This window comes from Muntiacus reevesi, chromosome 8 (assembly GCF_963930625.1).
Source record: "Muntiacus reevesi chromosome 8, mMunRee1.1, whole genome shotgun sequence".
Classification (NCBI taxonomy): domain Eukaryota; kingdom Metazoa; phylum Chordata; class Mammalia; order Artiodactyla; family Cervidae; genus Muntiacus; species Muntiacus reevesi.
In genome coordinates this window covers 65,496,288-65,520,024 of record NC_089256.1, presented here as the reverse complement: position 1 = coordinate 65,520,024, position 23,737 = coordinate 65,496,288, and the positions used below count along the sequence as shown (strand labels likewise).

General features: G+C 33.8%; 1 protein-coding gene across 1 annotated transcript in view; it reads left to right on the top strand.

Moving 5' to 3' along the window:
* Positions 1-22,437, top strand: part of PIK3CA (phosphatidylinositol-4,5-bisphosphate 3-kinase catalytic subunit alpha) — a 77,777-nt gene extending 55,340 nt beyond the window's left edge. The window contains exons 7-21 of the mRNA XM_065943668.1: positions 1,829-1,934; positions 2,402-2,554; positions 2,652-2,786; positions 9,982-10,106; positions 10,985-11,066; positions 11,824-11,988; positions 12,209-12,312; positions 13,333-13,504; positions 14,745-14,851; positions 15,418-15,539; positions 16,412-16,490; positions 19,790-19,960; positions 20,548-20,665; positions 20,771-20,922; positions 21,708-22,437. Of these exons, the coding sequence (XP_065799740.1) occupies positions 1,829-1,934; positions 2,402-2,554; positions 2,652-2,786; positions 9,982-10,106; positions 10,985-11,066; positions 11,824-11,988; positions 12,209-12,312; positions 13,333-13,504; positions 14,745-14,851; positions 15,418-15,539; positions 16,412-16,490; positions 19,790-19,960; positions 20,548-20,665; positions 20,771-20,922; positions 21,708-21,978 (2,062 nt within the window). The 3' untranslated portion in view covers positions 21,979-22,437. The remainder of the gene's footprint in view (positions 1-1,828; positions 1,935-2,401; positions 2,555-2,651; positions 2,787-9,981; positions 10,107-10,984; positions 11,067-11,823; positions 11,989-12,208; positions 12,313-13,332; positions 13,505-14,744; positions 14,852-15,417; positions 15,540-16,411; positions 16,491-19,789; positions 19,961-20,547; positions 20,666-20,770; positions 20,923-21,707) is intronic.
* The last annotated feature ends 1,300 nt before the right edge of the window (positions 22,438-23,737 follow it).

Here is a 23,737-nt window from a genome sequence, read left to right as displayed (position 1 = left end):
AAAAGAAGAAAAGAACACGCTTTAGTTGGTTAGCACAGTACTGAACAACTATAATGCGTTAATAAGACATAGCTCTCTTAAAAAGTGTGTAGAAAATTTTTCATTAATTATGATGAATTCAGAAGGTTTCAATGTGGTAAAAAGTACTAGGTACATTTGAGGTACACCATCTAATTTTTCCTGAATTACTATGCACTTAACAAAGCTTACAGTATTTCTTTCTCCTGCATTTGTTGTTTGCTTTCCCTTTAGATTTCCTTCTAGCTGAGTTTCCCCACTTTAAATGTAAGTCTTCTCTGTATAAATGGACACTTGAGCTTTTAATAGGGACTAGTTACTGTTCTAATTTCTTTATGTATGCTATCTCATTTAATTTTCACAACTGTATGAGAGTTGGTGCTGTTATTAGTCCCATTTCACAGATGAGAAAACAGACAAAGCAAGGGTTACACATTTAGTAAAATAGTAGAAACAAGATTTTACTCCAGACAGTCTGACTCCTAAGTTCATATTCTTAGCCATTACTATGTTTTTTAATTAAAAAAAAAAGAATTACTTATTGTATTTGGTTCTTTATAAGTCTGTATACCAAATATAGACATAATTTCACATGTAACAACCAATAAGTTAAAGAGAACTTAGGAAAATTTGAATAATTTTTATCAGTTTTTGTAGTAACTTTTTTCCTCTCATTATGTCATTTTATTACTTCCTGTGAAGTAGTTACTCTGAAATTTGAATACTTTCTCCTTATGTATCTTTTATTTTATTTATCTAGTGACTTATTTAAATTAACAGGCTCTTCTGAGTGAAACTACATCATACATAAGAGTAATTAAATATAATTTTAATCATAATAGGAAATTAATTTTATCTTTAGGTTCCTTTTTCTATTCCATCTTCTATAAGTGAATTTGTTTTTTATTTTTACCAAAGTATAGCACAAATGCATAAAATTATACAAATCATGATCGTATAGTTCAGTGAATTATCGCAAAATGAATACCTGTATAACCACCTATATAACCACTATGCTGGTCAAGAATTAGAACGTTTACAGGCATTCTGAAAACCCCTCCTCATACTCCTTCCCAATCCATTTATCTCCTCTCCTCCCCAAAGATAGCTGTTCTAATGCTATTAGTTTCGGTTGTTTCTAAATTTTATATAAATGGACTCAAGGAGTTGATATTCTTTTGTTCCTAGCTTCTTACAGTCAATATTATGTTTATAAGATTTCATCTATTTGTAAATAACTAGTGTTCATTTCCGTTGATATACAGTATGCCATTATATGACCATATTACCATTTATCTATTTACTTTGAAGTTTAGAGATACTGTATATAATTCTGTTAGCATTCTGTTCAGGATTGCATACATTTTGTTCAGAAAACCTTCTGAATTGATTATAATTAATGAAAATCTGTTCAGGATTGCATATACCTAGAAATGGAGCCAAGTTGTGATCAGTTTTAGTAGATTATGGTTTCCAAATTGGTTGTACAAATTACACCTCCCCTAGCATGTATGAGATTTCCTGTTAATGCATCTCTTTACCACCCCTTAGTATCATCAGTCTTTATCATTTTAGCCATTCTCTTTTATAGTGTTATCTTTTTATTTTTGCATTTTCTGGATGACAGATGATATTGACTACTCTTTCATGTCTATTAGACATTTAGATTTGATCTTGTAAAGTTTCTGTTCCAGTCAGTCTCTGACCTGGTTTTCATTTATCTTTCTCTTAGTGATTTATAGGAATCATTTATATAGTCTGGATAAAGTCTTTTTTGGTAAATTCTTTTTTTCTTTAAAATTTTTCACAGGTGGAATGAATGGCTGAATTATGATATATACATTCCTGATCTTCCTCGTGCTGCTCGACTTTGCCTTTCCATTTGTTCTGTTAAAGGCCGAAAGGGTGCTAAAGAGGTAAAGTATCAGAAAGAATAGTAATATTCACTCCTAAAAACCCCTGAATATACTGCTGATTGAATTTTTCAAGAAATGGGTATTTTTTCCCTTACTTAAAAATTAGTAAATCAAACATTTTAAAATAATATATTTATTTAAAGACGAATAACTTAGTAGAGCTTCCAGAATTTATTTTATGATGAATGTGTCCTCAGTTCATACTGATAAAACTTTTAATGTACACAGTGACTACACGTAAATATGTCTTGCTTGCTTTGGTTCATATTTCCCATTTATAATTTTAAAAATATGTGTACTTTCAAATGGGGAAAATGAAACTACACTTGGAAAAAAATTAATGTGACTTGTTATAGATACAGTTTAAAAGGCAGTTGTTGAATTCTCCTTTCTGGCAAAGATAAGTATTTTGAAATGCGTTTTATAATTTAATCTAGAGAATAGTGAACATTTTTCTGTTTCTTAAGGAACACTGTCCATTGGCCTGGGGAAATATAAACTTGTTTGATTACACAGATACTCTAGTATCTGGAAAAATGGCTTTGAATCTTTGGCCAGTACCTCATGGACTAGAAGATTTGCTGAACCCTATTGGTGTTACTGGATCAAATCCAAATAAAGTAAGCTTTTTATTATCATAAATTAGATTTTTTTTTATTTTTTGTGTGTGTGACAGTCAAGTATAATATGTATAATAACTTTTGTTCCATCTCTTAGGAAACTCCATGTTTAGAGTTGGAGTTTGACTGGTTCAGCAGTGTGGTAAAGTTTCCAGATATGTCAGTGATTGAAGAGCATGCCAATTGGTCTGTATCCCGTGAAGCAGGATTTAGTTATTCCCATGCAGGACTGGTAAGGCAAATCACAGAGTTTTCCTTAAGTATCAGTCATAATCAGTGCATTTGCATACCTACTTTTACTCTTTGAATGGAAAAGGTTTCATGTGTTTTATTTACACTGGCATCAATATTACAGGCTCTAGAACAGTATTACAATAGAATAAAATTCTGTATGCTAATATTTTTTCTGCAGTCTGCTTCTTAGTTTAGCCTGCCTCATTTAACAAATATTTTATTTAATACTGACTACACATATATATTTACTATACAATAGGTTGTTGTTCAGTCACCTAACCACGTCCAACTCTTTGTGACTTCATAGACTGCAGCATGCCAGGTCTCCCTGTCCCTCACCTTCTCCTGAAGCTTGCCCAAGTTGAAGTCCCTTGCATCGGTGATGCTGTCCAGCTATGTTATCCTCTGATGCCCTCTTCTTCTGCCCTCAATCTTTCCCATCATCAGGGATTTTTCCAGTTAGTCGGAGCGTCACATCAGGTGACCAAAATGCTAGAGCTTCAGCTTCAGCATCAGTCCTTCCAATGAGTTTTCAGGGTTGATTTCCTTAAGATTGACTGGTTTGATCACCTTGCTGTCCAAGAGACTCTCAGGAGTCTTTTCCAGAACCACAGTTTGAAGGCATAGTTCTTTGGTGCTCTGCCTTCTTTACGGTCCAGCTCTCACAACTGTACATGCCCACTAGGAAGACCATAGCCTTGACTAGACGAACTTTGTCGGCAGAGTGATGTCTCCGCTTTTCAACACACTGTCTAAGTTTGTCATAACTTTTCTTCCAAGGAGCAAGCATCTTAGTTTCATGGCTGCAGTCACCATCTGCAGTGATTTTAGAGCCCAAAAAAATAATATCTGTCACTGTTTCTATTGTTGCCCTATCTATTTGCCATAAAGTGATGGGACCAGATGCCATGATCTTAGTTTTCTGAATGTTGAGCTTTAAGCCAACTTTTTCACTCTCCTCTTTCACTTTTATGAAGAGTCTCTTTAGTTCTTCTTCACTTTCTGCCATAAGGGTGGTGTCACCTGGATATCTGAGGTTATTGATATTTCTCCCAGCAATCTTGATTCTAGCTTGTGCTTCATCCAGCCCAGTGTTTCTCATGATGTACTCTGCATATAAATTAAATAAAAAGGGTGACAATATACTAGGTGACATACTCCTTTCCCTATTTGGAACCATTTTGTTGTTCATATCCAGTTCTTCTGTTGCTTCCTGACCTGCATACAGATTTCTCAAGAGGTGGGTCAGGTGGTCTGGTATTCCCGTCTCTTGAAGAATTTTTCAGTTTATTGTTATCCACACAGTCAAAGGCTTTGGCATAGTCAATAAAGCAGAAGTAGATGTTTTTCTGGAACTCTCTTGTTTTTTCGTTGATCCAACGGATGTTGGCAATTTGATCTCTGGTTCCTCTGCCTCTTCTAAAACCAGCTTGAACATCTGGAAGTTCACAGTTCACATACTGTTGAAGCCTGGCGTGGAGAATTTTGAGCTTTTAGTTTTACTAGTGTTTGAGATGAGTGCAATTGTGCAGTAGTTTGAGCATTTTTGTCATTGCCTTTCTTTGGGATTGGAATGAAAACTGACCTTTTCCAGTCCTGTGGCTACTGATGAGTTTTCCAAATTTGCTGGCATACTGACTCCAGCACTTTCACAGCATCATCTTTTAGGACTTGAAATAGCTCAACTGGAATTCCATCACCTCCACTAGCTTTGTTTGTAGTAATGCTTCCTAAGGCCCACTTACTTCACATTCCAGGATGTCTGGCTCTAGGTGAGTGATGACACCATCGTGATTATCTGGATTATCTGTGAGGATCTTTTATGTATAGTTCTTCTGTGTATTCTTGCCATCTCTTCTTAATATCTTCTGCTTCTGTTAGGTCCATACCATTTCTGTCCTTTATTGTGCCCATCTTTGCATGACATGTTGCTTTGGTATCTCTAATTTTCTTGAAGAGATCTCTAGTCTTTCCTGTTCTGTTGTTTTCCCCTATTTCTTTGCACTGATCACTGAGGAAAGCTTTCTTATCTCTCCTTGCTATTCTTTGGAACTCTGCATTCAAAGAACTCTGTATCTTTCCTTTTCTCCTTTGCCTTCTGCTTCTCTTCTTTTCACAGCTATTTGTAAGGCCATCGCATTCACTAGTTTTATTGACCACAGTGCTTCATAAGGTCCATTTGACTTCACACTCCAGAATGTCTGACTATGGGGGACAGATCACACCATTGTACTTATCCAGTTCATTAAGATCTTTCTTGTACAGTTCTTCCATGTATTCTTTCCATCTCTACTTGATCTTGACACAATAGGTACCAGGTAATAAAGTTGTGACCTGAAGAGACCTCTACTGTTTATTCAGTGTGCTGGTGAAAATAGGCCTGAGACTGGTAAAAGCAGAAATATAAGATTACAAATTATGCTGAGTGCCATGAAGGAAATAGTAGTGTGTCAAGAATAATGAACTGTTTGGGGAGAAAGAATAGTGTGTCTTGGCACAGGAGAGACCTCTCTGGGATAACTTTGAACTTGAAAGCAAGGTGTACGTGTGTTGTTAACTGGGCCTGGAAGCAGAGGAAATAGCATATCACAGTAGTCTATGCTGGACTTCCCTGGTTGCTCAGTGGTAAAGCACTTAAATGCTAATGCAGGAGATGCAGGTTCAATCTCTGGGTTGGGAAGATCCCTGGAGAAGGAAATGGCAACTCACTCCAGTTTTCTTGCCTTGGAAATCACATGGACAGAGGAGCCTGGTGGGCTATAGTCCATGGGGTTGCAAAGGAGCTGGACATGACTTAGCAACTAAACAACAACAATAACAACATAGTCTATGCTAGAAAAGAGTATATATAAAATGGAGTTTAAATATTGATCTGTTTGTTTGATCTTGGCTGTAGTTTTAGAACCACAGTGTAACTGGGTTCAAGGATCGTAAACTCTCCCTTATTTTTCAAGGCAGAAGTGTCAGTACTGAGAGAAGAGAGTATTTTTGTTCTTTGCTGTCTCTTTTCCCAGGTTCCTAATTTCTCACCTTTTTCTTTGGCCTAATTAAAGATTATAGATAGACCATTCAATGAATGTGGGTTCTGAAACATGCCTACCCCCAGTAATAGTGGCACCCAGGGGCAGTCTGGAATCCTACATTTAGAAATTTTATTAGTTTAACTTTATTATTAATAGTTGTGTTCTCAGTAAGGAGTTTACCAAACTTTTGTAAACGGAATAATAATAATAATAGTGATAGTAATCTTCCTGCCTGTGTGCTTTCAGAACTATGTACAAAATGTTTTGTTAAGTAGAAATTAGTTTAAAATCATTTCTGAATTCTGTCATTTACTAAAAGTACAATTAGCTTTTTTGACATTAAAAAAGGGATTCTTTTGCTTGAAAAATGTAACCACTACTTTGTAAGTTTAATTCCTTGAATATATTTAACATGTGTTAAGTGCTTACTATGTACTATAAATGCCATGCCAATTACTTTTCACATATTACCTCATTTAATCTTAAAAGTAGTCTCAATGAGGGTGGGTGCTATTTTAACTCCTATTTTACCAGAAAAGAAAAGGTTTAAGGAGTTTAAATAAGTTATCCAGTGTCACTGTTAAATAAGTATTAAGTCTTTTACTCTTAACCATTCTAACTTAGATAAACAGGATAAAAACCTTGATTCCTTAATTTTGAAATTAAGCATTTCTGTAAAATGTCCATAACTCTATCTAATTAGTTATACCTATAAATTAACTGAATTACCAGAATTAGATTACATACTTGACAACTCATTTATTTCCTATTTTATTCATATTTTAGTCACTGAACTCAGTTTGCCACAGCCCATTTTAGCTTTTGAGTTTCCTTTTTGAGCAGTTCTAAGTTTTTTAGGATTGATATTTTATGACATTTTCTTCCTAGAAGAATTTCTTATATTTCAAAGAAAAACTGTTTATTTTTGTAATAGAATAAAACTGATTCTGTCTTTCAGTTACCATCGGATCTATTGAAAACTTTCATAAATCTAAGATACAACAATGGGATACTTAATTTTCTTGTATCTTAAGACATTTTACTATTTAATCATTATTCATTAATTAATTCCAACTATGCTAAAAAAAAAGACTAATATAATATGGAAACATAGAAGGGTAGAACAACTAGAAGGATGATACAATAGTGAGGTAAATCATCACTTTTACATCATCCTTCAGTCTTATTTAAATGCTCAATGTTTTCCATCATCTTTCCAGATGTATAAAGAAGTCTGCAAACACCATCTTTATAGTTTTTTGTTTTGTTAGTTTTTAGGCTTTCATTGAACACTGTTAATAATTTAGAATTTTTCCCTTTCCACCCACAGTGACAAAGAGAAGAAAACTTGACAGAGAAAAATATTTCACAAGTATTAAATCAGAGTATGAATGCAAAGAAATGGATAATAGTGCTTTAAAGCAAAGTTTCTCAACCTTAACACTGATGACATTTGGGGCCAAAAATTCCTTTGCTGTAGGGGCTGTCCTATTCATTACAGGATGTTTAGCAGCATCCCTGGCCTCTACACGCTAGATGCCAGTAATACCACCACCATCGAAACTGTGTCTCAGCACCATCAGTGGTTCCTGGGAGGCAGATGGGGCAAAGTCACCCCAGTTGAGAACCGCTGCTGCTGCTGCTGCTGCTGCTGCTGCTGCTAAGTCGCTCAGTCGTGTCCGACTCTGTGCAACCCCATAGACGGCAGCCCACCAGGCTCCCCCGTCCCTGGGATTCTCCAGACAAGAACACTGGAGTGGGGTGCCATTTCCTTCTCTAATGCATGAGAGTGAAAAGTGAAAGTGAAGCCGCTCAGTCGTGTCTGACTTTTAGCAACCCTATGGACTGTAGCCTACCAGGCTCCTCCGTCCATGGGACTTTCCAGACAAGAGTACTGGAGTGGGGTGCCATGGCTCCAGACTTAAATGATGATGTTAAAATTGATCATATTAAGTGAAACATCAGATGACACTATCCTAGATGAATTTTCTCAAACTCAAGAGACAGTGAGTGAACAATGTATCTCCGAGGACAAAAAATGACTAACACAAGTTAGTCATTCTGCAGGAATGACTTTATCACACAATATGTCTTAGTAAAAACCTGGACCACAAAAAAAGTTTTTTAAATATTAAAAACCTGGACACCACATCTTTTCCAGTATTATTTTTATCTTTTATGATGTTGTGCACCAAAATATACTTTTTAAGTGGCTAAATGCTACAGACAGTTGTGTATAAAAATAACTGGAAGGAAAAAAATAATGTAGAAAAGTCTTAACTCCTTGGATTGATTATTCTGATTGATATCTGTAAGTATAAAAAGTAGAAATGTTTTGTACTTAGGAAGCAAAGAAGATGGTTATCCTCTCTTCAACAAAATTATGAGTCATCAAAATTTTCAAAAGTATTGTATTTTGAAAATGCAAGTATGAGAAGAAAAACCAAAAGTAATGATAAGCTAGAACTTATGAGATATGTATTTGAAATCTGGAATCAGTATTCACAAGATGGATATGTTTCAGGCTCACACAGGACAGTTGATTAGCAAGTTTGTTGCTTTCAACATATGTTGCCCATTTTGGATTATAAATTTGGTTTTACTATGTTTAAATTCTTATTAAGATGTCTATTAAATTGTGTTTACCATTTTTTATTCTCTAAATTATTTTGTATTAAAAACAAAAATAAGTAAAAGAACTAAGAGTCCATTGGAACCCAAATGATTAATGATAATGATTACTTTTTTTTTTTTTTTTTTTTTTTTATTCTTTTACCTGGACTATTACAGTAGCTCCCTACCTGGTCTTCCACTTATCCCAGAGCAGCCAGAATAACAAAATTATAAAAGATAAATCAAGTATTAATAACAGTATTCATCCTGTACATAACTTTCACTAAAAGTAAAACCCAAACCTTTTACCCTTACCTACAAATTTTACATGCGGTGACTATGACCTGCTGTCTGTCCTCTCCCTCACCTACTGGGCTTCAGATGCCACTGAACTTCACCAAACTCTGTCTGTGGGCACTTTTCACTGTTTCCTTCATCTGTGGTAATTTTTCCCTGGTCTTAGTGTGGATGGTTCTTTCTTGGCATTTGGATCACAAATTAATATGTTCTCAGAGGCCATTTCTGAACACTCAGTCTAAGATAACCACCCCGTCCTTCTCTGTCACATCACTCACAGCATCTGTCTGTGCTGACTCTCCAATAGCTTTATTTGTTCTTTTAATTTTCCACTATAATAGAGTCTCTGTTAATACAGGGTGTTTTACTATTTTCTGAGCCCAGCAGTAAGAATAGGACCAAATTACACAATACATGTATTAAAGATTTGTTGAGTGAATATATGCCAGTAATATTTTGTTATGCTGCTGGATAAATTAACTATTTAAATATATAAAAACCAGGGGCTCCCCTGGTGGCTCAGATGCTAAAAGAATCTGCCTGCAGTGCAAGAGACAAGACCCCGGTTTAATCCATGGGTCAGGAAGGTTCCCTGGAGAAACAAATGGCTACCTACTCCAGTATTCTTGCCTGGGGAATTCTGTGGACAGATGAGCCTGGAAGGCTACAGTCCACAGGATCCAAAGAGTCAGACACAACTGAGTGACTGACACTTTGACTTTTTAAATAAAAACCAAGTAGCATGGATGTCTGCTTTCATCTTTAGCCATTAGGAATAAGTATAACCCATCCTAAATGGCATGTGTTTTTCATCATATGTTAATGTGTTCATAGTTATTCATTATATGGTTAATATATTTATATTTAAAAGGAATAAATACATTACTTAGAGTCTTGGAATTATACCAAAAGTTATGGTATTTTCATTTTAGTTTCCAAAATTCAGCATGCAGTATTTTAAAGTGGGTTGTTGTGTTTGTTTGTTTTCCTGTTTTCCCCTTATTTTTACTTTTGAAATTGGAAAGCCTTGCAGTGATTATAAGGATATATTCAGGCAAGGATTATGAAAGAATTTAAACTTGTTCTCCCCTATCGCTGAAAATAAAGTCTTATAATGACAATAAACTGTTTTTCAACAGTTAATACAATGTAAAGTTTATTGAAAGTTAATCTTTTTTTGCAGATCACTCATAAATCGAGGGAGAGGGTTAGGAAATATGACAAAGAAAAAATTATATAAGGTACTACTTTATTTTACAGAGTAACAGACTAGCTAGAGACAACGAATTAAGAGAAAATGATAAAGAACAGCTCCGAGCAATTTGTACACGAGATCCTCTATCTGAAATCACTGAGCAAGAGAAAGATTTTCTGTGGAGCCACAGGTAGGTGTTAAGATAGAGTCTCTGTTTCTCCTATTTCACAAGAAAGAACTGACTTTGGCTTGATCTTGCCATGTTACTGCCATTATCTATTAGAGTAAATAAAGCATAATTTACATGATTTTTTATTATAAGCATTATCCTTTTTTAAACTATGGATGTAGATCAGTATTTCTAGAAAATCATGATGCATTGGTACTAAGCTTACAGGTGGAAGGCTTTTTTAAAATTCTAAATCCTTAACATGACCTTTTCTTAGAATTGGTTTTTTTATTTGTTTTCAAATAAAATTTAAGATCCACCCCCCAAAAAATACCTGTAGTTTTAGACCCATTTAATTGTGATTTAGTTGGGCTAGATATTTTCCATTTTTAAGAGTTCCTTTCATTTTTCATTTTTCCTTATGCTTCCTGAAAGTAACAATGCAATGCCCTATTTTTACTTTTAAAGAAATTACTCTACAGCTTGTTATGTGTGCACTGGTTTATTTAAATACAGTTGCAGTGCATTTCTGCAGAAAATCCATTTAAATGTAAGTTTTGTCCACTGACCACAGTAGAAGTGGGAATCTTAGCATGGTTCATGATTAATAATAGAAACTATGTAAAGAATGTTATAAGTTCATAATTTTTCCTAAGTAGTTGTCCTCCATTTGGATTTTCCTTTTGTCTTCCATGCCATTTATAACTGTCTCTAAATATATATATGTGCAGCTATAGTGTTAAATATTTGTTTTGATTTTAAGGAAGGCTAGTCATGGTAAGAAATTTTTAAAATGTTTGGAACTTCTTAGAGATTGCATAGTTGAAAATTTAGACATTTAGGTCTTTTGGATAACATGTAAGAATGGTTTTTTATTTTGTTTTGTCTTTTCCACATAGACACTATTGTGTAACTATCCCCGAAATTCTACCCAAATTGCTTCTGTCTGTTAAATGGAACTCTAGAGATGAAGTAGCTCAGGTAAATGCATATTTGAAATTACTGAATAACTGTTGCACAAATTTGGTATGTCGTACAAATTGTTTTCTCTCAGAAAATCTGCATATGTGTAAGAGATGAAATAGACTGTGTGTTTTAAATTAACTAATAATGATAATACAGATGGTCCTCAACTTAGTTCAACTTAAGATTTTTTGACTTTACAGTAGTGAGAAAGTGATATGCATTCAGTGGAAACTATTTCAAATTTTGTATTTTGATCTTTCCTCAGATTAGCAATATGTGGTAAAATAGTCTCTCCTGATACTGGGCAGCAGCAGTGAGCCCCAGTTTCAGTCAGCCAGGTGATCATGAGGGTGAACGACCAGTATCCTTACAACTAGTCTGTACCCATACAGCCATTATAAAATAGGCTTTGTGTTAGATGGTTTTGCCCAACTGTGGGTTAATATAAGTGTTCTGAGAATGTTTAAGGTAGTCTGAGTTAAGCTATGATGTTCAGTAGATTATGTGCTAAATGCATTGAGCTGTTTTCAACATATGATAAGCTTATCAAGACATAAACCCATTGTAAGTCAAGGAAGATCTGGTAGTAAAGAAAAATACCATTTACATAACTTTCACTGATAAAATTAATTAGAATTAAACATTTTAAGCACTGAATTCATAAGGGGGGCTTTTATCTAATTTTACAGCGAGAAATTAAGAATGTCTGAGAGGGTTCATTCACAACTATTTTTGCTTTTTGAATATAATTTATTATCTCACTCATACACAGATGTACTGCTTGGTAAAAGATTGGCCTCCAATCAAGCCTGAACAGGCTATGGAGCTTCTGGACTGCAATTACCCAGATCCTATGGTTCGAGGTTTTGCTGTTCGGTGCTTAGAAAAATATTTAACAGATGACAAACTTTCTCAGTACCTAATTCAGCTAGTACAGGTAAAATAATGTAAAATAGAAAAATAATGTTTTATTTTAAATCCATGCAATTTCCAGAAAATGCTGTATTAGCTGGTTTTATACTTTTGTAAAAATCAGTTTTATTATCAGGAGTATCTATTTTCTTCCTAAGAAATTTTTTCTTTAAATTCGGCCATGAAGAAACTTATACTGATTGATGTGGCTTTGTTTTTATGTATGTTTGTTTTTACTGACATAGGTACTAAAATATGAACAGTATTTGGATAACCTGCTTGTGAGATTTTTACTCAAAAAAGCATTAACTAATCAAAGGATCGGTCACTTTTTCTTTTGGCATTTAAAGTAAGTCAAATTATTTTTCCATTTAATTCTTTACATAAATGTTACTTGTATTCTAATGTATAATGTATACATGTATTAGTGTATACTTCTGTATTACTTATCTATTATTATTTTTGTTTGTCTAGAAGAGGTTTCCATACTGAAAGTATATTGTACCAGTGAACTTTCTCAGCTTTTTCTCTTTAACATTAAATAAGCAGTAAAATCAAAACTAAATTTTATACAGGAATGAGAGCTGAAATATTTTTAAAGACTTTGATTCTACTTTAAGAAAAGTAATATTTGCTAGGTCTAGATTAATGTTGCAATTGATTTCACTGTATGTGTGGATTAAGATATTCCTTAACCCCCCAAAAAATCTTCCCTTGGAATTCAGAACAATAATGATGAAACCTTACTAGAAAATAAGATAATTAACAACAAAAATATTTTGCAGAATTGATATATGTAATACACAAAGTTAGAGGTCATAAACCATGATGTTTTTATAAATTCAGATACAGATTTATAATTAACATGGTTTTTTTTAAATGTTAAATCAAAAATTGAATCTGGAAGCTAGGTTTAAAATAACTTAAATTCAGGCACAGTACAGAAAAGGGACATATATGTCAGAAGGGTCAAATAGTACTCACTGAGCTCTTCGTTCCCTCCCTGTTTGTTTTATTATTTTTCTGCCTGATTTCCTTTTTTCATGTTTATATATTTTGTGCTAAGACTAGTAAATGAAAGGTAGTTGAAATAAATCTAAAATTCTAGATTTTTTTAAATTTATATTTTGAGGAACTACCTGAAACTCTTTGTTTTGCTCCTAAATGATAGGTTTTATAATAGTTAGTATGATTATATTAGTTAATATTAGTATGATTATAACATGTTTTGAATTTAGAAAACGGGTTTTCTTATTTTCCTACAAAAGGTTCTGTGTGTACATTTACAGTTCTCTCTCCCTGCCTTTCTGCTTCTTTCCCTCCCTCCCTCCCTCTCTTGCTCTCTCCTTCGCTTGCACTGGTCTTTTAGATCTGAGATGCACAATAAAACGGTTAGTCAGAGGTTTGGCCTGCTTTTGGAATCCTATTGCCGTGCATGTGGAATGTATCTGAAGCACCTTAATAGGCAAGTTGAGGCTATGGAAAAGCTCATTAACTTGACTGACATTCTCAAACAAGAGAAGAAGGATGAAACACAAAAGGTAAGTGACTCTTTAGTGTGTTTTTGAGACTCCTTCATTGCAGTGGAGCACGGTTATTTGAGAGCCCAGTATATATGCCTTAGAATTAGGCAGATTTAGATTTTGATCCAAGCAGTGTAATGTTGAACACATAATTTAGTCTCTTGAGATTCGTTTCCCTCATCTATAAAATGGGACTAATACTTTCCTCATGAGGTTGATGTGAGAATTAAATCAAACCAGATACACCAAGTACCTGTCATAGTCCCTAGAACATGGAACGTGCCCAGTAAATATAGTTCCTTCCTCTTTACATTCCTTTCTCCTTTATATAGCCCTTTTTAATATTCTTTTCCATTATGGTTCATCACAACATACTGAATATAGTTCCCCATGCTATACATTAGGACCTTGTTGTTTAGCCCTAAGTGTTGAAATTGATTTTTCCTTGCTCTGTGTCATTTCTTTTCTATTAGTAATGACCCTGAAAATGAGTGAAAAGAAATTTAGTTTCTGTATTTCTAAGCTTAAAATGGACTCAGTGACACATTGAGTAGTTCACACATTCAAGTCATCTGCAGTCTCACTTAGCGTAACTAAGTAGACTAAGTCTACTACAGTAGACTAAAAAAGTGATTTAAAAAGGATGTTTCTTTCCAGCTATGTACTAGAACTTAGTAGCATGAGACTTTTCCCAGACCTTCTTTACTGAACAAAGAATGTGGTGTTTTCTGAAAAGCTTAAAAGTCAGACTATTAAGCTAAGCTAACATGATGTCTCCATAGTTTTTCCTCTAGAAGAAAGGTCTGCAGACTTTTTCTTAAAAAGTTAGATAGTAAATATTTTAGACTTGGCAGGCCACACAGTCTGTTGTAACTACTCAGCTCTGCTATCCTACTGTAAAAGCAACTATCAAAGTGAATAGATGTGACTATGATCCAATGCAGTTTGATACAAAAACTGGCAGCTGACTAACAAGCCATAGTTGACTGTGCCTTGATCTAGAGCCAAAGCATAGTCTCTGTCAGGATACAGTACCTTCTTACAGGAGGTGAGAGTACTGTAACTCTCACCTCTCTGCCTGAGCTGTGTGCTCTGTGTTGTAGAATGTCATAGAGACCCTTCTACTTAGAATGCAGCCAGTCCAGGATATGGATTCAAAAACTACACACTAATGAGGTTCCAATGGGTAAAAGATACTAGCAATTAGTGTTACCTTTTATCAAGTCAATTTCTAACTGTGATTATGCTTATCTATCAGGTACAGATGAAGTTTTTAGTTGAGCAAATGCGGCGACCAGATTTCATGGATGCTCTCCAGGGCTTTCTGTCTCCTCTAAACCCTGCTCATCAGCTGGGAAACCTCAGGTAAGGAACTTTATTGGCAGTTTTATTCATATATTTAAACACATACTTTCTTTGGAGAAAATCTTGAAAAAAGTAAAAATGTCCATAATAATTGTATTCAATAATATATGCATCTCTTTCCTTTTCCTACCCTGCAAAATAAGAGTAATAATATTTTCCTAAGTTCAGGAGTGCATTTATTCAGAATGAGTTTTTACTGCTTCAACAATAGAATTTAAAACTTTCTATAAGGGTGGGGGGTGGGGAAAAAAAAAAAAAAAAAACTTTCTATGGCCAGAATTTGTGATATCATTGAATAAAAAACAATGTAATATCTGTAAAACTAATGATATATACCTGTATTTGTGGAAAATTCATATTCTGTGCAGAAGAACTTTTTAAGCTTTTTATTATGTATTTTTTCTTTATATGCCCTTAGAAATTATTTCATACATAAAACTGAGGAGAAAGTTTAAAATTGCTATAACAGTTCAAAAAGCTATATAGTATATGAATTTTGAAATAAATTGAGACTATAAAGAATAACAAAGCTAAGGTGCTGAGTAAAATTTTCAACTCTGTTAAAGGCTTGAAGAGTGTCGAATTATGTCTTCTGCAAAAAGGCCACTGTGGTTGAATTGGGAGAACCCAGACATCATGTCAGAATTACTCTTTCAGAACAATGAGATCATCTTTAAAAATGGGGATGGTAAGAGTATTAATGGACTTATGATACATGAACTTAGCTATATTTTTATACACAGGATATTTATGAACCATGAAGATTATTGAAAGCCATTTAAGGAATATGCATGTGGTAAAATATGTGATATTAAGCAGATGTCTTAACCTTTAGAATATGTATTTATAATTTTTGAAATGAAAAGATGTATTAGGTTTAGAATCAGAAGGCCTGAAAATCATTTTGCTTAAATGTATATCCATTCACTCCATAAATATTTGACATGCCAGGCCCTGAGGTTGTAAGAATACACAGAATGGAATTCATCCATGCCGCCTTAGAATTTATAGTCTAGCAGGGAAAAGAGAGACATTGAACAAATAACTTCATAAACAAAACTACAACCTGGTAGATGTAGTCTGCTAAGGAGTCATGAAAGATGGTCTTAATTCATTTAGAGAATAGGCTGTGGGGGAATATATTTTTATATTCTAAACAAATATATCTTAGATGGGTTTTCATTAGGAAATGAACCTTTCAGCCCTGAATTCTGTTAATCCAAATATTTTAATATAAACATGTTCAAATTTAAGGTTTCAGAAAAATAAGTAATTTATATAGTTTAATTTTTTTATGAAATACATGCCCACTTACCCTACATTGTTATACAGATGTGTTTAAGCAGATACTTTAGAAATGGTTTAAAAACTCAGATTTTTAGCCTCCAATTAATAAAAATAAATGGAAAAAAAAACCCTCAGATTATTGCTTCCTTATAGATTATTTTGAAGAGCAAATATAGTTCTATATATTTTCTGTTTAAAAACATTGTGATGATGTGATACTCAAATTTGTGCTTGTGGCATTAAGTGGTGCTGTACATATTATTTGAATTTCAGATTTACGGCAAGATATGCTAACCCTTCAGATTATTCGCATTATGGAAAATATCTGGCAAAATCAAGGTCTTGATCTTCGGTAGGTAACCAGTAAGGTGACATGTATGTTGAAAGTTATCCTGAAAAAGTAAACCATTAGTAAATATTAATTGTAAGGTATATTAATTAGAAAGAATATAGTCATATATCTATAAATAAATGTATAGAGTAATAACTAACACCAGTTGATTACACTGTGGTACTTTCCATTTGTCCTCTTCTTCCTTGGCTCAGAATGGCTAATGAGATTCAGCTAGGTTGGAAGAACTGTCTCAATTAAGCTGGTAAAGACTCTGCAGTTGCCTTCAGACTGTCACTAACAGTCTTCCCTTGGTGTCTGCAGTGGATTGGTTCCCAGACCCCTACTGATTTCAGAGTCCATAGATGCTCAGTTCCCTGTATAAAATAGCATAGTATTTGCATAAAGGCTATGCACATCCTCCTGTATACTTTGTCATCTCTAGCTTACTTACATACCTAGTATCATTAAAGGCTGTGTAAATTTAGTTGCCTGTGTGCAGCAAATTCAAGTTCTACTTTTTGGAATTTTTTGGATTTTTTTTTCCCCCCAAATATTTTCCATCTGCAGTTGGCTGAAGCCAAGTATCCAGAACCCACAGTTGTGGAGGGCCAGCTGTATTTAGGAACAGTGCATAGGAGACATGAGACACAAAAGGCCCAGTTTTCATTCAGAAGTTAAGAATTTAAATGAAAATTTCTTTCATGATATTAGTTTTCTAATTCTAAAACTTTATAAACTCTCTAATCTTGAGTCAAGTTGCAAATTAGTGACTGTGCAAAAAAGCATCTGAAGTTAAGCTAGCTATATTATTGAAAAGTAAGATGGATCTTTGGAAAGTTGTTATGTCTTTTAACTTAAGTAAATTTAAATTTAAAGTTTAATTTTTTAATAATAAGCCTTATAGGATTATGTAGCCCTTTAGAAAATCCTTATTGGATTATGTAACCCATTATGTAACAGCATGTTCAATAATAATAATAAAATTAAAATAAGGAAAAATGGTCAGGAGTACCACCTTAAGAAATTCCTGCATTTACCAGAACAGATGGAAGGAAGGATCACAAAAGAAAAATGATCAAAAGTGTAGGAAGACCAGAGTAAGTAGTTCACAGATCCTAGGAGAGGGGAGAGAGTTACAAACAATTTACAGTATCAGTTGCTTCAGGAGTTTAAGAACATAAGGACTGTGAAAAAGCTTTTGGATTTGATGATTCATGGTTAGTTTTAAGAAGAGTCAGTAAAATGGTAGTCACAGAAATTAGGCTACAAGGAATTAAGTGAGAAAGTGAAAATAAGTTTAAACTATTACTTTTTTAGGAATTTAAGAAGTAAAGGAAAGACGAAAAGTAGCCTATGAGAACAACAGAGCAATAAAAACCGTACTTTAGTACTTATGTGCCAATTGGCATATTAGATACTTTTTTCATTGTCTCTTTAAATCCTCACATCTCTGTGCTTGAGACTACATGCTGCTGCTGCTAAGTCACTTCAGTCGTGTCCGACTCTGTGTGACCCCATAGACGGCAGCCCACCAGGATCCTCTGTCCCTGAGATTCTCCAGGCAAGAACACTGAAGTGGGTTGCCATTTCCTTCTCCAATGCATGAGGGTGAAAAGTGAAAGTGAAGTCGCTTAGTCGTGTCTTGACTCTTTGCGACCCCATGGACTGTAGCCTACCAGGCTCCTCTGTCCATGGGATTTTCCAGGCAAGAGTACTGGAGTGGGGGGCCATCGCCTTCCCCATTGAGACTCCCTGTCCTTTTTTATGTTCTGTGTGGTGAATGGGAAGTAGCCCTAAAGCACTTCTGCTTCACACCGAAGTATGCTTACATCAAGGAAAAAGCACTGGTTGGTTATTTGAGCTGTGAGCTAAACTAACTGCTTTTATCCTGGAACATCATTTTGACCTAAGGAACAACTAATAGACAGAATATGGTTATTCAGACATGGATGTTTGGCATACATTTTCTTGAACATGAACAATTTCTTGAGCATGAGCAATATGAGACTCTTCAGAGAGAAAAACTGACAGCATTTGTTGTCAAGGATCAAATTTGAGCTTTCAAGCAAAAATTAGAATTTTGAGAACCTTGTATCTACTGCTGTAAACTTCCCCCAAATTAAAGATTTTTCTGATGAGATCAATGGTAATGTTAGCAACTGTGATTTTTTTTTTTAGTTGATAAAATGAAAAAAAAGTACCATAATTTGAAAGATCTCCATATCTGAGTGAGCTAATATCTTCCAAATGACCAATGTAGGATATTATTAAGTCATGTATGTTCCATTCAGAGGCAAGATGAACAAATGGGTGGGTCTTCATGTAACAGAGTATGAAAAGTTTACTGATATGGTTTCACTTTCCATACTGCAACTTGAGAAACTCTCTTACCAAGTTTTGGAACAGTGTAAAGGAAAAATCTGTACAATTATCTGAAAAGGCTACTATGATACTCCTTTTTCCAACTACATACCTGTGTGAGGCCAGATTTTCTTCATATGCTTCAGTTAAAACTTTGCATAATATTGAATACAAAAGCATACATGAGAAGCCAGCTTGGTGCTATTAAGTCAGACATTAAAGAAATTTGAAAAAATGAGAAACAATATCACTCTTCTAAGGGTTTTTTGTTTGTTTCTTTTGGTTTTTAAGGTTTTTCTTTTGTAAAAGATTTTGTAAAAGTTTTTATGTAAAGAAATATAAATATTACTTTAGATGAATTAACAAATAGTGAAATTTTTAAATTTTAATTTCTAGTGTCAGTAGATATAACCCACATAAATAAAAGCTCTTTGGTATCCTTGATGATTTTTAAGAGTAAAGGAGTCCTGAAACTAAAAACCTAAGAACTGATACCTTAAGGTATCATTTAGATGTCAATTAAACACCTTTAAGTTCACCCATATTTTTAAAGTCATAAATGTTTATAAACTTTGAGTTGGCACAGTGATCTTCATGCTTTTCTCAAGTAAAGTTAAATGCTTTCACAGTTGAAGGTTATAATAAATGATGGCAGATAATTTGAGGATTTTTCTAGGAATGTTTGTCATTTCTGTAATAAAAGAAGATTAAAACTAGATTAAAGGAGTAAAGGTCCCAATTAACAAATTTGCACATAGAATATTCCTTCATTAGCCCATTAAAATATTTGCTATTTTGGGGAGCACTCTTTGCTAGATGGAATGCCACTTGATTCATGAATCTCCTAATGAATCCAATTAGAATCCAATTAGATCTTCACATTAAAAAAAAAAGATAAAATATTTGCTGTTTTAAAATCTCATCAACTAATTGCAAATGTCTTGATCCTTTTTCAGAATGTTACCTTACGGATGTCTGTCCATTGGTGACTGTGTGGGACTGATTGAGGTGGTGAGGAATTCTCACACTATAATGCAGATTCAGTGTAAAGGGGGCCTGAAAGGTGCTCTGCAGTTCAACAGCCACACCCTCCATCAGTGGCTCAAAGACAAGAACAAGGGAGAAATGTGCGCTTATTATCCTTTGCTTCTGTGTTAATATAACTTTCTGACAGATAAGTTTTTTAATGGTTGTGTATATTTAGAGTTAGACCAGAAGAAAAAATTGTATTTACTTTGGAAAAAGATATGTTCAGCCTTTGAAATGTTTGAGGTTACTGCATTTAAATGATCAGAATTGCTTATAATTTGGTGAAATCCAGGAATCTAAAATCTGTTTTTCTTAATGCTTATTCTTTTTTTAGAAGTTAGTGTTAAATCAACATTAAATTGAAAAAAATTAAAATGAAAAATTTTACTCCCTATTCATTGTTAAAATGATTAAAAAATTTTATTTTAATGATACGCTAAGTATTTTTTCACTGTAAGAATTATGCTTTGGTCAGAGAATATCTAGAAGTTTTCTTAGATACCTTTGATAACTTCAGAATCCTAAAGTTCATCAGATTTTTTTAACATAATTACTTCCTTGCCCTAATGTCAGTGATTGTTTTCATTGTTTTAATACAGACTTCACTAGCGACTCTGACCATGTTTTCCAGTTTGGACTGGATCATTCTGTACTTCCATACTAACACATGCTTATTTCTTTGTAGATATGATGCAGCCATCGATCTGTTTACACGATCATGTGCTGGATATTGTGTTGCCACCTTCATTTTGGGAATTGGAGATCGTCACAATAGTAATATCATGGTTAAAGATGATGGACAAGTAATAGTTTCCTCTTTTTAAATATGTTGACATTCTTAAATTTACTAATTCCGGACATTGTATTTCTGCATTTGTCAAACTAACATAATTTCTTACTTTTGATAGCTGTTTCATATAGATTTTGGACACTTTTTGGATCACAAGAAGAAAAAATTTGGTTATAAACGAGAGCGTGTGCCATTTGTTTTGACACAAGATTTCTTAATAGTGATTAGTAAAGGAGCCCAAGAATGCACAAAGACAAGAGAATTTGAGAGGTAAGCAGAAGAAATCAAAAGCACAAGCTAAAGAATTCTTGCTAGTATGCAATTGATATTTTTCAAGCAATTTAAAATAATAGATGTTATATTAACATTGTAGTATAAACTGAATATTTTATGTGTTTATTGTGTAATGCTGTGAAGGAAATGGAAAGAAAAACCAGTTTAACTTATTGAATTAGTTAAGGCCTAAAAAGGAAGTGATCTTTAAACTTTTTGTACAGTAAAAGTTTTTCTTTACCGCTGCTTAAAAATTGGAGTCCACCTTCTCTGTATTAACAAATCATGGATAGTGTGCTACATACAATACTTTTTAGTCATACAGTGTGAGGAATTCAGTGAGCCATGAATGCCATGTTCATAATTTTTCTTACCACCTTAGGGAGTATCATTAGTCTATCTGAAAACCTTAATGTACTTTTAAAAACCTTTTCTAAAATTCTCTTTTATCTGTAGCTTAGTCCTGGCCCTAACCTAACCCTAAAGGCTTTAGTATAGACCAGTTCATACATTTAATAAATCCTTATTCTATTCCTAATGTGCTAGGCATTATTTTGGGGGTTGATGACAGCAGTAAACAAACTCCTTATGGACTCATAGAGTTCACATTCTCGTGTCAGGTCAGGGAATATAAAGTGTTGTTAAGAGGAATAGGGAGAAGAATGCTATATGTTATAGTTTTGTCTAAGAAGGCCTCTATAACTATGTGACATTTGAGCAGAGACCTGAAGGTATTAACAGGATTTACTCCATACTGACCAAACTGTTCTTATTACTTGTAGGTTTCAGGAGATGTGTTACAAGGCTTATCTAGCTATTCGGCAGCATGCCAATCTCTTCATAAATCTTTTCTCAATGATGCTTGGCTCTGGAATGCCAGAACTACAATCTTTTGATGATATTGCATACATTCGAAAGACCCTAGCTTTAGATAAAACTGAGCAAGAGGCTTTGGAATATTTCATGAAACAAATGAATGATGCACACCATGGTGGCTGGACAACAAAAATGGATTGGATCTTCCACACAATTAAGCAGCATGCTTTGAACTGAAATGATAACTAAGAAACTAAAAGCTCAGTATCTGGATTCTATACTGCACTGTTAATAACTGTCAACAGGCAAAGACTGATTGCATAGGAATTGCACAATCCATGAACAGCATTAGAATTTACAGCAAGAACAGAAATAAAATACTATATAATTTAAATAATGTAAACGCAAACAGGGTTTGATAGCACTAAACTAGTTCATTTCAAAATTAAGCTTTAGAATAATGCGCAATTTCATGTTATGCCTTAAGTCCAAAAAGGTAAACTTTAAAGATTGTTTGTATCTTTTTTAAAAAAACAAAACAAAAAAACCCCCAAAATATATAGAAATGATGGAGAAGGAAAAAGGATGATGTTCTCTTTTTGTCTTGCAAATGTTTTCTGTTTTGAAATGTGGACACAACAAAGTTTATCATTGCATTAGGTCCAAGTAAACTGGAGTTTGATGTTAAATTACTTTTAAGATTGGAAAATAATGAAAATTTCTTCTTTTTCCATTGCTGTTCAATTTATAGTTTGAAGTGGGTTTTTGACTCCTTGTTTGATGAAGACAAATGCTTGGGGTGTAAGGGACTCTTGAGATTTCAACAGAGACTTTTCTTTTTTAATAAATCAAATCTTTTGATGATTTGGGGTCTTATCTGCAAAGTTTGGGAAGCAGTCACAAATGAGACCTGTTATAAGGTGGTATTTTGTTTTTTTTTTTCCTGGACAGTATTTACAAGAATCTGATTCTTATTTCCCAGGGAAATTCTGGGCTCCCATAAAGTAAAGTAATCATCGTAGAGAAAGAATGAGCAGGAATAATTCTTGCTCCAGAATTGTACAGTATTCACCTTAGATTGACTTTTTTTCTCCTTTTGCAATGAATTGAATACATTTTTCATGCATGTTTTCCAGAAAATAGAAGTGAGTATTAATGTTATTAAAAAGATTATTTTTTTTATTAAAGGCTATTTATATTATAGAAACTATCATTAATATATATTCTTTATTTACATGATCTGTCCCATAGTCATGCATTGTTTTGCACCCCAAATTTTTTATTGTTTGTAGCAGCATGGTCAGCTTTTTTCTTGATCTGTGGGTAAGGTTCAGGCACTATCTCATACCAATGACTAGTATATAACTACTTAAAGAAAACAGATTTAAAAGTTCTCCTCTTTCCTTTTATTTTCTTCTGTTTTCACTTGAATCGCCCATCTTCCATCCTCTTTTATAGCTGAGAATGCCTCAGTCATATGAAATTAGTTGCCAAATTAACACAGTCTAGACTATCTTCCTAATAGCTTCACCCCTCTACCCAGGTATGCTCATGAATAATACTTTATAATAAGGGCAATAGAAATCATGAATATTTTACCTTTTTAGGCTATTTACTCAATATCTCCCTGATAAAATTAGGACCTTAAACCATTTTAAGATCATGTCCCATTTCCGAGACATCAGGGCTCACTTTCCAACTTTATTAAATAGCATTTGACCACAAGATACATCCTTAAACATTTTGAAAAATGTTAACCCTGGATGTAGGGGCTCAAGCTAGTCATCACTCTACAATCTGATATTTTACTGAGTATTTGAAATGAATGGTTAATGCCCTAGAAAATAGCTTTAGCAAATGTCCAGGTGCCACACCAGAAAAAGTGCAATAATTTACTGACAGTTTTCTAGACTAGGTTTATTATTGGAGTACAACTCTATGAAGAGTGCATATTGTATACAGCATCACTTAAAAATATCCACTTATGAAATCAGTT